Genomic DNA, 12,914 nt, shown 5'->3' on the forward strand with positions numbered 1-12,914 from the left:
GCAAAGACTTCATCCCCCATTCTGTAAGCTGCTTCTTCATTTGATTACGTCCTTTGACATACAAGGGGTTTTTTGGTTTTTGTTTTTTAATCACATGCAATACTGTTTCTTGGTTCCTGGCATTATGTCTTGAGTGATTGGAGTCCTTCTTAGGAAGCCCTTGACCTTGTCTATATCCCAAATTGGTTTCCTTAATTTTGCCTCTTATACTTGGGAAATTTCAGTTCTTATTAAAGTCTCTGATCATTTAGAATTGTTTTTTATCCAGGATGACAGGGACCTGGGTGTGGAGATGAGTCCGTCCCAGCACCGTCAGTGAGGACGCACTGTCCACTCCACTGTAGGTCTCAGGCATTTTGTTGAGGTTGAGCCGCTACATGCGTGGATATTTGGGTCCTTTGTTACGCTGCATTATTTTCAGTGTCTCTGTCCTTGAAATCTGCTGTATCCTGTGGCTTAGAAACCAGCTCTGGTGACAACTCTCAGTGTCGCCTTTGCTCAGGATGGCACTGCTTACTCCAGGACTTCTGTACTTCATAGGAATAGGATTCTGCCCCATTTTTTGTGAAGTTATTGAAGTTGTTGCTTGAGACAAGGTTTGACTATGTAGCCTTGGCTGGTCTGGAACTCACTCTGGCCTCAAACTCAGAGTCTTACCTGCCTCTGGCTTCTGAGTGCTGGGATTAAAGACATGTGCCACCACGCCCAGCTTGTTGAAATATTGTTTTCTTATCATATTCATACCTCCCCATTTCACTCCATCCTACTTTTTACCCTTATTTAGTATGTATTTTTGCCCCAGTGAGCCCTGTCAGTGCTGCCTGTACAGTGAGTGGGAACGGTTGGGATGTGTACATTGAACTTGTAGGTTGCTTTTTGTAGTACAGCCCTTTTCACAATTTTCTAAATTTAGTCAGAGAGGGCTTTTCATTTTCAAGTGTCTTTCAGTTTCCTTTTCAAGCATTTAAATCTTTCATTACTAGCTGGGCATGGTGGCATATGTCTTTAATCTTGACACCTGGAAGGCAGAAGCAAATATATCTCTATGAGTTCAACACCAGCCTAGCTACATGTCAAGTTCCAGGAAAGCCAGAGTTCCATAAAGAGACAAACAACAAATAAATAACTTTGTTTGTAGAGTCCTTTAATCTTCATAAGGCCTTCTAAGACTGTCTTTTTGCTTTCTCAGCGTGTCTGTTACTGATTTGTAGGAATGCTACTGATTTTGAATGTGGATTTTTAATTGTTTTTTTACTTAAAAGTTTGTGAGATCTAAGAGTTTTATGATGGAAGTATGTGTGTGTGTGTGTGTGTGTGTGTGTGTGTGTTCAGTCTCTCATTGAACCTAGAGCCCACCATTGAGGCTAGACTTTCCTGGTCAGCCAGCCCCAGGACTCACCTATTTTTGGTGTGGGTACTGAGGGTTTAAGTCCAGGTCCACGCTAAGCACTTTAACCACTAAGTCGTCTTCCAGCCTAAGGTCAAGGTAAAACTCAGTCATGTACTAAAAACCAACCAACCAAAACCTCTGACTTCCCTTCCTCTCTGCGTCCCTTTGCTTCCTTCTCTTGTCTCACTGCTCTTCAAGCACCATATTGATTATAGTGAAGAACTTGGACCCTTTTTTATTCCAGGTTTTAGAAAAAGTGGTCTGAGTTTTCTCCCGTTGAGTAAGTCTGTCATATACAGCCTTTATTACATCGAGATACGTTCCTTTTATCAAAACCTAATTTTTCTCTGAGTTTATCTTGAAGGGACTGAGGATTTTGTCCAGCCTCTGCACCTATTGAAGTAATTGTTTGCCATCTCTTTTGAGTCCATTATGTAATGATTTACATCCACTCTTCTCTTCTGCAATATGTTAAGCCAACTTGACTACCATCTTTCCAGTGTTACTTAATTTGACTTGCAAGTATTTTATTGATAATTTTTGTATCTTATGCTCATCATAGGGAATATAATTTTTTGTTATTAACTGTCTTGATATCAGTAACACTAGCTTATAAAAAGGTTGAAGTCTTTGCTGTTTGCTGTGAATTGGCTTGATGCACGCTGCTGTTGCTCCTCCCTGAGTGACGCAGAGAATTCAGCGAATCCGGCTGGACCTGGGCTCTTTTAATTGTGAAATATTTCAGTAGATTGTCTAGAAATATATCCATTCCTTTTAATTTATTCGTTACAGTAGTTGTTAAGGTATATCCTAATCTGAATTTGTGGCTCTCGTTTTGTTGAAGGTTCTTTAGTTTTCTGTTGGAGTCTGGCTGTTTGATGCTCTTATGTATCTTTTCAGAGAACCTTTTTTTTTTTTTACTATTTTGTTCTTTCTTTTTCTTTTAGATTTTTGAAATTTTAATTTCTTTTTTTTTTTTGGTTTTTCCAGACAGGGTTTCCCTGTATAGCTCTGGCTGTCCTGGAGCTCACTTAGTAGACCAGGATGGCCTCGAACTCAGAAATCCGCCTGCCTCTGCCTCCCGAGTGCTGGGATCAAAGGCATGCGCCACCATACCCGAAAATTTAATTTCTTACCTTTGGTGTTTTTTTTTCCTGTGGACTTAGGGTTTAAGGGCACAACTTGCGTGTGTGTCTGTGTCTCTGTCTGTCTGTCTGTCTTTAGGTGAGAGAAGAGCTCTGGAGTCGGCTCTGTCCTTCCACCATGCAGTTGCTTATTACACAGGCTCTGGGTTTTTAAGGTCTGTACTTGGGGCTTTAAACCTCCTCCTTACAGCTGCTTCCAGTGGATTGCAGAGGTTTTGATGAGTTCTCATTTTCATCGGACTTCAGACATTTAAATTTTTCTCTTATTTCTTGTTCAGTGGTGTGTGTTTTTCTTCTGGATCGCCTGTGGTGTATGTGGGTACACTGTGGATGTCTTCAGACGCACCAGAAGAGGGCATGGGGTCCCATTACAGATGGTTGTGAGCCACACCATATGGTTGCTGGGAATTGAACTCAGCACCTCTGGAAGAGCAGTCAGTGCTCTTAACCGCTGAGCCATGTCTCCAGCCCCTATGAGTATCGTCTAAGACTAGTAAATACAGCTGTCCTGATCGTTTGCCTCTGCCTCCCCTGGAAGATGGAACCTACCCCCTACTCACCTGTCCACACTTTAAAAGTTCACAGTTGGGTTCTTATTTATAACATCTATACCTTTATGACTTAATCTGTGCCTGATATAAAATGTAACTTGTTTGGCCTTATTTCTGTTTATGAGATTTCTGATACTCTGTAGAATGAATCCTTTCTGATACAGATCTGCATGCATGCATATGTATATATAAACTGTGTTTTATATAAAATACACAGTAACAGTTCAAGGGCACAGTTTGTGTTGGAGAAGTCAGGGCAGCAGGCAGCTAGTCACACTGCGTCTGCTGTCAGGAACAGACAGTGACAGGGGCAGGGGCAGAAGCATGTGCTGGGTTTTTTTTTTAATTTTTATTTTTCCCCCTTTTCATTTAGTCCAGGAAATCTCCCTCTGGGATGATATTTAGGATAGGTATTCCCACTCTGTAATCTAGAAATCTCTTCACAGACAAAGCGGATTCATTTTCTGGTTATTCCAAGTCTTATCAAGTTGACAGTTTAACCATCACGGTATATTTGTATTCAAAGGACATTCTCATCTCAGTGGATAACAACAAACATCCATACCATGGCTGTGCTGGCAAGTTTTATATCAGCTTGACACAAGCTAGAGTTGCTTAGATAGAAAAAGAAACTTCAATTGAGAAAATTCCCCCTCCAGATTGGCCTCTGGGCAAGCCGTGTTTCATTTTCTTAGTTGATGTGGGAGTGTCCAGCTCACTGTGGGCAGTTACACTCCTTGGCTGTTGGGCCTAGCCCTCGGCTGCTACAAGAGAACAGGCTGAGTAAGCCAGGAGGAGCAAGCCCAGCAGTAAGAAAGCAGCACCCTTCATGGCTTCAGCTCAGCTCCTGCCCTGAGGTGCCTGGATGGTGGACTGTGATAGAGCTGTTGTAACTCTTGTAACTCAGAGTGCTAAGCTGGAGTAAAACCCTTGCCTACTCAAGGTGCTTCTGATCACAGTATTTTATCCCAGCAGTAGAAACCCTAAGACAGGGTTTTAAAGAAGTATGTTTCATTTTAATAGAGGATGCTAACTCTGGTTTTGTTATGTGTGTGTAGGTTTAACAACGACCCCTCCATCGATGTTCTTCTACTCACAACTCACGTTGGTGGCCTGGGCCTGAACTTGACTGGAGCTGACACTGTGGTGTTTGTGGAGCATGACTGGAACCCTATGCGAGATCTGCAGGCCATGGACCGGGCCCATCGTATTGGGCAGGTGCGTCATCTAACACTGCACTAATGCTAGACAGAAACTCCAGAAGAGCAGGCAGACTGGGTGCCAGTGCTCTTTCACCTCAGCGAGATGGCTTCCTCCACCACTTTCTAGCACAGCTACAAAAGCCTGGGTCACTGTCTCTATGTTGTATTAGGATGCTCTATAATTCCTGGAAACAGTTTTAGGGTTGTGCTAACAGACAAAACTCCAGTCAGGCTTGACAACCTGAGTTTATCAGTTTGCATTATGGTTCAATTGTTTTTCTTATTTAGAAACGTGTGGTTAATGTCTACCGGTTGATAACCAGAGGAACACTAGAAGAAAAGATAATGGGCTTGCAGAAATTCAAGATGAACATCGCAAATACTGTTATTAGCCAAGAAAACTCTAGCTTACAGAGTATGGGCACTGATCAACTTCTTGACCTGTTCACTCTAGATAAGGTAAAGACTTACTTATCTTTAATCAGTCCTGGGGTTGTCTGTGGTGACTTGAGAGTGGGCACTCTGAAGGGGGTGTGTCCAGGCTGCTGTAGCAGTCTTCTGGGAGTAAATACAGGCTGAGAACCCTGGCTGCTCTTCAGTTCCCAGCACCCATATGGCAGCTCACACCGTAACTCCTGTTGCACGGGATCCGCTGCTCTCATGCAGACGTTCAGGCAGAACACCCATGCACATAGAGTGCAGGGCCCGTGAAGGCTGAGGCTGGCATGAGATCCTGTGGAGCTGAAGTAATAGGATGGTTGAGAGCTGCTCATTTTGGGAGCTTGAGCCCTCTACAACTGCTTAGCCATCTCTCCAGCCTCCAACACTTCATATTTTTTAAAACTACACTTATTTTATTGTGTTTGGGGTGTGTGTGTGTCAGAATGTATATCTAGGGGTTGGTGCCTGTCATCCACCATCTGGCTCCTGAGGCCCTGGCTCAGAGTTATTATTGTGGGGGGCCAAACTACTAATCTATTAGATAACCTACCATCAGAAATGCTGCACCACATCAGAGCATGGTGACTAAGGCCTGTGATCCCAGCACTCTGGAAGCTGAGGCAGAAAGGGCCAGCCTGGGCCAAATTGTAAGACCCTGTCTTACTTCATCCCTCCCTCTTGTGCCCGTTCTCATCTTATTTATTAGTTAACTGAGAAAACTCTCACATATCTCAGACTATCCTTGAACTTGCAGTATAGCTGAAAATGACCTTGAACTCCTTATACAGCCTTCCTCCCCTGTGTGCCTGGGTTTGTGCTGTACTGAGGTCCAACACAGAACTCAGTGTGCAGTGGCACTCACTCTGCCCCTGAACTTCTCCCTCTCCTTCCTGTTTCCTGTCTCTAGGGATTCAACCACTGAGCTATATCCAGCCTTTGACTTTTGATATTTCTGAATTAAACTGAGTGTGGTACCACACATCTCTAATTCCAGCAGTAGGGAGGCAGAGGCAGGTGGATATCTGAGTTCAAAGACAGCCAGGGCTATATAATGAGACCATGTCAAAACTCACTTTATCTTCCAATGTTGTATTAGGATGGAAAAGCAGAAAAGGCTGACAGCTCCACTTCTGGGAAAGCAAGCATGAAATCAGTTCTTGAGAACCTGAGTGACCTCTGGGACGCCGAGCAGTATGATTCGGAGTACAACCTGGAGACCTTCATGCGCTCTCTCGAGTGACTGCTGCGTGCCGTGCCGTGCCCGGTGCAACTGCTGCTAGCTCAGTTACCTTCTGCTGATATTCAGCAGACTAAGTCTATGCGAACTTTAACTGAATGTATAAATAGATCTGAAACTACTCAGCTTAGTGCTGGCTCTTGCTTCATTGGGGAACAAGTTATTCTCAAGTATTTGCACTGTATTAAATACGATGTTAATGTGAAAAGGTTTAAATTTTACATGCTGAATAGCTGCAGACAGGAAGCAGCCAGGTTTCCATGTGCTACCAGGAGGTGCTTCTGCAGGGACAGCCTCCTCTACAGTCACTTTCTCCACCGTGAGATCCACCAGTGCTGTGCTGTTTGTATGCGTTTGTGTTCTTTAAAATAGTACTTGTTTTTATAATTGATTACAAATAGGGCTTCTTTTGTATAAAAGCCTTAATGAGCCATACTTTTCAGAATTTCAGAGTGACTTTAATATTAACCCTAGGACCTGAAAATGTTAAGCAATGAATTGAACCAGGCCCTGTGGCAACCTTTGTATATTTAATGCAGATGCATATGGTGTTTTCAAATCCTTTAACATCATTTTGTTCACTTTTAAAGTATACTAAATAATAAATGCAGGTACTGGTATTTAAGGCTACAATAACATCCTATTAGAGGATGGGTTTCTGTTTAATTTATCTAATGGCTAGGATATAGCCAGATTCAAAGAACATATATGTACTCAGTAAGTTTCAATCATATATATATATTTTGTAACTATGAACACAGTTTTCCAGACATAGATTTTACACTGCTTAAACCCTGAACCCTGTGGTAAAGACTGTTTACTGTAGCAGGGCCTGAAGCGGGAGGAGCGCTCTTTATACACAGCACACAAGGATACTTGTATCTATATGACAGTGCCCACCCTACACTGGAAAATGTGTCTGGCTTTGGCACTAAAATCATGTAGTTCTACCAGACAGCAATAATAACTGAGCAGAGAGCTAATGAGCTAGTGTTCAAACAGCTCAATGGTGAGGGTGGGCAGCTGTATATAGATATGCATGTATGTGTATGTATATATAATTTTATAACTTTCCCACATAAATTAATACATGCCATGTATACACATATGTGGAATATATTTGTATATATTCATGTACAGGCAATAAGCATCCCTAAGGTTTGTGTCTGGTCCTACACCCAGACATCAACTTAAAACCATCAGACCTCAATTGTACAATAACAAGGGTTTTGTTTAAAATAATTAAAAACTCCACAGCACTTAGATACGACGTTTGTCACACTTGAGTAGCCTTGACAACCATCCTGTAATCCTGAACCTAGCATTCCACAAGAGAATAAACATCAAATTGTAAAGTCTGTGCAATTGTGTGTTGTTTACAGTAAAGACTGACAAGCAGCTCAGATGCACAGGTTGTGGGAAGCCACACCTTTTGTATGTAAAGTTTATATTCAAATATAGAGGACCAAAAGGAAAACTCCAGATTTCATGTAGAAGATGCAGTGTACTTGTCTGCTTTCATAAACTATTTATTTGCTATTTCCATATCTTCTAAAAGCAGGGAGCGGTTTTCTCACTGAAGAAATAGTAAGGGTCAGAAGAAGTCACACCATAGATTAGTGTTCTGTTTTTATCCTCACTTGAAAAGTCAGAACTAAGGTGGGCGTGGTGGCGCGCGCCTTTTAATTCCAGCACTCAGGAGGCAGAGGCAGGCGGATTTCTGAGTTCGAGGCCAGCCCGGTCTACAAAGTGAGTTCCAGGACAGCCAGGGCTACACAGAGAAACCCTGTCTCGAAAAAACACAACAAAAAAAGAAAAGTCAGAACTAGAAGGCAGGTAAAGTCTACATGTTTAATTAGAAAGTGCATGCGCGTACTGGCAAACTAGTTCTCAAAGAGAAAGTATCTTGTCCTTTTTGCGAGGAAAAGTGACATTTTTAAGACCTTTTGTTGTAATATGTAAAGCCACACATTCTAGCCTTCCAACAAAGGAAGGCACGTGACCCAGAACATGGTGCCTGCCCATCAGGCAGTGGGGAACACTACTAAGGTAGAGCATGCATCTAACCCCATTACCAGCTATGTGGTAATAATAGTTAATTACAGTTAGGGTTGATCATACATTAATTATTTCTTGTAGGAAAACCTAAGATTCGAGGCTCTGGGTCTAACATTGCACATCCTAGACTTTGAGCAGAGCCGGTTACTTGGTAACTGGCAATTGTGGGGGAAGGGCCTCCATTGAGATGTAAGTGTTCCAGTGGAGCCATCTGAAGGCGTGACAGTGTAGAGCCACACCCCTTGCATGCACCTGATCTCAGAACCAAGCCAGGTCAGGCACCTCAGTCCTTACAGAGAGCGGGATTATTTAAGTGGCACAACTGAAACTAAGACCACAGTAGAGCTAGGCAAGGTGGCATATGCCTTTTAATCCCGGTACAACAAACCAACGAAAGAGAACTTGCAGGAAAGCAAACTCTTTGTCAGATGCCTATGCTGAGTTTTGCCCACCAACCCAGCCTTGTATCTTCTTCAGACCTCAATTTCCCAGGACCTTCTGGTACTGGGGGGATTAGGTGACATTAAATGCAGGGATGTCTGTAATTAAATGTCAGAAATTCAGTGTGAATCAATAAAAACTTGAGTTTTGCTACCAATCAGTTGAGAATGTTTGTTTGTCACACTAAGCATTATCACCCACCTAAAAAGAGGTATAACCTCTAAAGAGAGAGAAACCATCTTCTGAGCTGGTCAGATGAGCTGAGCTGGAGAGATGGGTCAGTGGGTGAAGGAAGGAGCTCGTCACCAAGCGTAACACCCTGCAGACCTTCAGCAAGTGCAGTCAAGTGTAGCTACTCCCAAGGCAGCCGGCATTGGATCTCACAGGCTTGCCTTGTGGCCTTGTAGCTGATCCAACTACTAGCCAAATCTGTCAAGGCTTCGGTCACATTCATACTACATCAAAACAAGTAGTGTCACTTGCCCACCTCTGACTACATCTCTGCCCCTGTCCCTGTTTAATCTCAAGTCAAGCCAGTACCTCAACATAAAACCAGAAGACAAGGGCTGGAGAGATGATGGCTCAGCGGTTAAGAACACTGACTGCTCTTCCAGAGGTCCTGAGTTCAATTCCCAGCAACCACATGGTGGCTCACAACCATCTGTAATGGGATCTGATGCCCTCTTCTGGTGTCTAAAGACAGTGACAGTGTACTCACATGCATAAAATAAATAAAAACAGAAGACAAAGATTGGGGTGGGGGGAGTGAAGGTAGGGAAGCCATGGGTTTCCTGATCAAAGACGTCTCTCGGGGCTGCAGATGGCTCAGTGGTTCAGAGCGCTGTCTGCTCTTCTAGAGGTCATGAGTTCAATCTCCTGCAACTACATGATGGCTCACAGCCATCTGTAATTGGATCTGAGGCCCTCTTCCAGTGTGTCAGTGACAGGATGCTCATAAATAAATCTTTTTAAAAAGACACTTCTCAAAGGAGAGGTGTTGAGTAGGTAAATGGAGCCCAAAAGAGGAAAAGTCAGGACTGAAATTCAGTGTGGAAGATGGTATTGTAAGGCAAGAAGCTTCAAGATCGCTCATCTGCAGAAATGCTACAATCCAGCGCCGAGGATTAGGAAAAAGCTAATGGCCAGTGAGTCTAGAACATCTGTAAGGAGTTCTCTGACTCAAGACTAAGACAATAGCCCCATGCACATTCATGGCCCCTTTGCATGTACCATACCAACGGAAAAAGCATGGCATGGTTTCATTCATTCAGGAAAACCTTCCAGTAAAAAGTACTGCTTGCGAAAGGGGGAAGATACGTAACTAAACATAAACGATTTGGTTAATGACAAGTCACAGGTGATTGACAAAACATGTCACATTGCCGGGCGTGGTGGTGCACGCCTTTAATCCTAGCACTTGGGAGGCAGAGCCAGGAGGATTTCTGAGTTCGAGGCCAGCCAGGTCTACAAAGTGAGTTCCAGGACAACCAGGGCTACACAGAGAAACCCTGTCTCAGAAAACCAAAAAAAAAAAAAAAAAAAACCCAAAAAAACAAAAACAAAAACAAAAAAAACATGTCACATCGAACCCGGACAGAAACACAAAAACAAAGGGGCAACAGGTTTCACATTTCTCAGAAGCAATGGACCAGAAGAAAACTGGAGTTGCATGTGGATCATATGGATATTTAATGTGTTTTATTTGGCATAGCAATCTGGATGGATACGCCCAACAACTCTAGAATACAGTCCTTAGACGGGTGTGTCGGAAACTGACCCAGACTGACTGACCATATGCTGAAGAGGAATGCAATCCCTCACATATTTCAAGAAACTGAAATTATCCATGTCCACTTCTTTGCCAATTCAATATATTTCAGTTTTTAGGACATCATTGTAAAACAATCGAAAGGACAAAAAAGGGGTGCTAGAGGTGGTTCTAGAAGACTCAAGTTCATATCCTACCACCCATGAGGTAGCTCACAGCCATCTCTAACCTCAGCCCCCGGGGATTCAGCACCCTCTTCTGGTCCCCTTAAACATCAACCACATGTATGACACACATGTTCACAAAACACCCACGTGTAAACTTAAAAAGAAAAAAAAAAAAAAAAGGAATAGCCACACATACCTGTAATCCCGGCGCTTAGGAAGTAGAGGCAGGAGAATTTTGGCTTTGCAGAAAGCTTGAGGCCATCTTAGACCCCAGGAGATCCTTCCTCAGAAAACAACAAAAGACCTTATACTGGTCAACAAAGTCATAGTCTATGTAGATCCCCAGAGTCTACAAAAGTATTAAGCTAGGCAGCTTTAGGAGTTTAATGGGAGATGTCAATATTCAAAGTATTTCTGAATGCTGGCAATAAGAATTTCATTTTTTAATATTTCAAATGTAACTACCAGAATCCATAAGACAGGTGCACTTCTTACAAAGTATGTGAAAATATACGTTGAGCCTTCTCGGACAACAAAAAGTGACCTTGAGACATGGAGCTATACCATGTTCATGGATTAGATACATAGCTGGGGCTGGGCATAAAGCTCAAAGTATGCTCAAGATCCCGAGTTTACTCTCCAGTGCTAGACACCGGAGTGTTCAGAAAAAATATCGCTAGAATTCCAAATATGTATAGACTCAAAGCAATTACATTCAAAATCCCAGTAAGACTTTTTTAAAGAGCTGATTGTAAAGCCGAGAAGGCAGAGGGAGACTTGAAAGACTTTTCATACCCTAGAGGAAGAATGCTGCAGAGGGGCCTAAAAGAAGCTTGGATAGGCAGGCAGACACCAAAATAACAAAAAGCAAGAAGAAAAGCTGGATGGCTGCATGCCCAGGTCAGAAAAACTCACCGCAGAGCTCAGCAACCAGGAGCAAAGAACTGGCATAAAAAAAGACCCATGGCTGCCTGCAAATACACTCTGCTTATTGCTTGAGTTTTCTTCAATGGAGAAGGGACAGTCTCCAAAACTCGGGTCTATATGCTTTAAAAATATCTATAGATACATGAGTGTGTGTGTATGACACCGTGCACATTTTAGCTTGTTCATGAATATATATTCTAAACTAAAATAATAAAACTTAGAAGGAAGCACGGGGCTTGGGATGTGGCTCAGTTGGCAAAAGCATGTGTAGCAGGCAGGAAGCCCTGGCTTTCATTCCCAGCATGGCGGCAAACGCCGGTGCTCACAACACTCAGCAGGCAGAAGCAGCAAGGGAATTTCAAGGTCATCCTTGGCTACCTACTGCGTTAGCCTGGGCTACATGAGACCCTGACTCCAAAGTATAAAAAAAATAAAAGGTTGAACATGGTTTCTTAGACATGACATTTGTGACATCTCAAGGGTAGCTAAGGCAGGAGCTTGAGGAGAAACTGCAGGGTCACATTCAGCTAGTTTTACACACACACACACACACACACACACACACACACCCCTACTTACCTACCTACCTTACTAGCTTGCTCCTAAGCTCCTAGGCTCACCGGCAGCTAGTTTTACAGCCCAGGCCCACCTGCGTAGGGATGTTACTGCCCACAGTGGGCTGGGTCCTGCTTCTACAAGTAACAATTAAGAAAATGCCCAGCAGATACACACACTGGCTAGTCCGATGGAGGCTATGCTTCAGTTGAGGTTCTCTCTTCTCAGCTATGGCAGATTAACAAGATTAGCCAACACAACTTCCTTTGCAATATCCTTTATTAACCAGCAAACCCTTTATAAGCCCGGAAAGTGGGTTGTGTGAACCCAAGCTTAAAGCTGCTCAGTTAGAAGCTGAGACTAGCAACTGGCATCTAAAACGTGGGAAGATGGAGGTAGCCTTGAGGGCTGACTGAGCTCTCAACCTGTGAAAGCTGATGCTATCTCTAGGCAGGTAGTGAGTGGCAGAACTAAATTGAAGAAGCTCCCAGCTGTGGCCACTGCAGGTTACCACACACCTGATTGTCAGGAGCAACTTGGGTTTCAGATTGTGGGGGGCATATCTATCATTCCAATAGTTTGGAGGTTGGAGCCGGAGTTGTTGCATGCTCTAAGCTAGTCTGGGCTACATGGCTCGTACCAGACCAGCCAGGGTTAAGACCCTGTCCTAAAAAGAATTAAACAATGCACACAAAAGGCAAAGGAATACGCAAAAAGATGCTCTTCATCTTTTGGTGAAGACCTACACAAGGCTCTTTAAAAAAAAAAAAAAAGCGGGTGCACATTGGTGATGGATGCTTCTGGAAAGCATCCCCTCCGCCCTCCTCCACCGGCTCCAACAGTCGGGGCCAGTGCTGACCAGCCGCCTGCCACCCACCAGCCCATCAGTGCTGAATGACCAAACAAACCCACAAGTTTCTGTCTCAAAGACACCTTCGCATACTTCCTCCCGCTTCAAGTGGCAGGGCAGCACATCAGAACCTTTTCCTGAAGGGACTAGTGCGGGTGTCCAAGGCAAATGGGCACCCTGAA

The 12,914-nt window shown here is 43.5% G+C and overlaps 1 protein-coding gene across 4 annotated transcripts in view; it reads left to right on the forward strand.

The window, feature by feature from the left end:
- Btaf1 (B-TFIID TATA-box binding protein associated factor 1) overlaps positions 1 to 8,622 on the forward strand; it is an 87,979-nt gene extending 79,357 nt beyond the window's left edge. For all 4 annotated transcript variants that reach the window (NM_001080706.1, XM_006526561.4, XM_030250684.1 and 1 more), the window contains 3 exons: positions 4,145 to 4,304; positions 4,577 to 4,747; positions 5,826 to 8,622. In NM_001080706.1, the coding sequence (NP_001074175.1) occupies positions 4,145 to 4,304; positions 4,577 to 4,747; positions 5,826 to 5,969 (475 nt within the window). In that variant the 3' untranslated portion in view covers positions 5,970 to 8,622. The remainder of the gene's footprint in view (positions 1 to 4,144; positions 4,305 to 4,576; positions 4,748 to 5,825) is intronic.
- Positions 8,623 to 12,914: the final 4,292 nt, after the last annotated feature.

Source organism: Mus musculus, chromosome 19 (genome assembly GCF_000001635.26).
Source record: "Mus musculus strain C57BL/6J chromosome 19, GRCm38.p6 C57BL/6J".
Classification (NCBI taxonomy): Eukaryota; Metazoa; Chordata; class Mammalia; order Rodentia; family Muridae; genus Mus; species Mus musculus.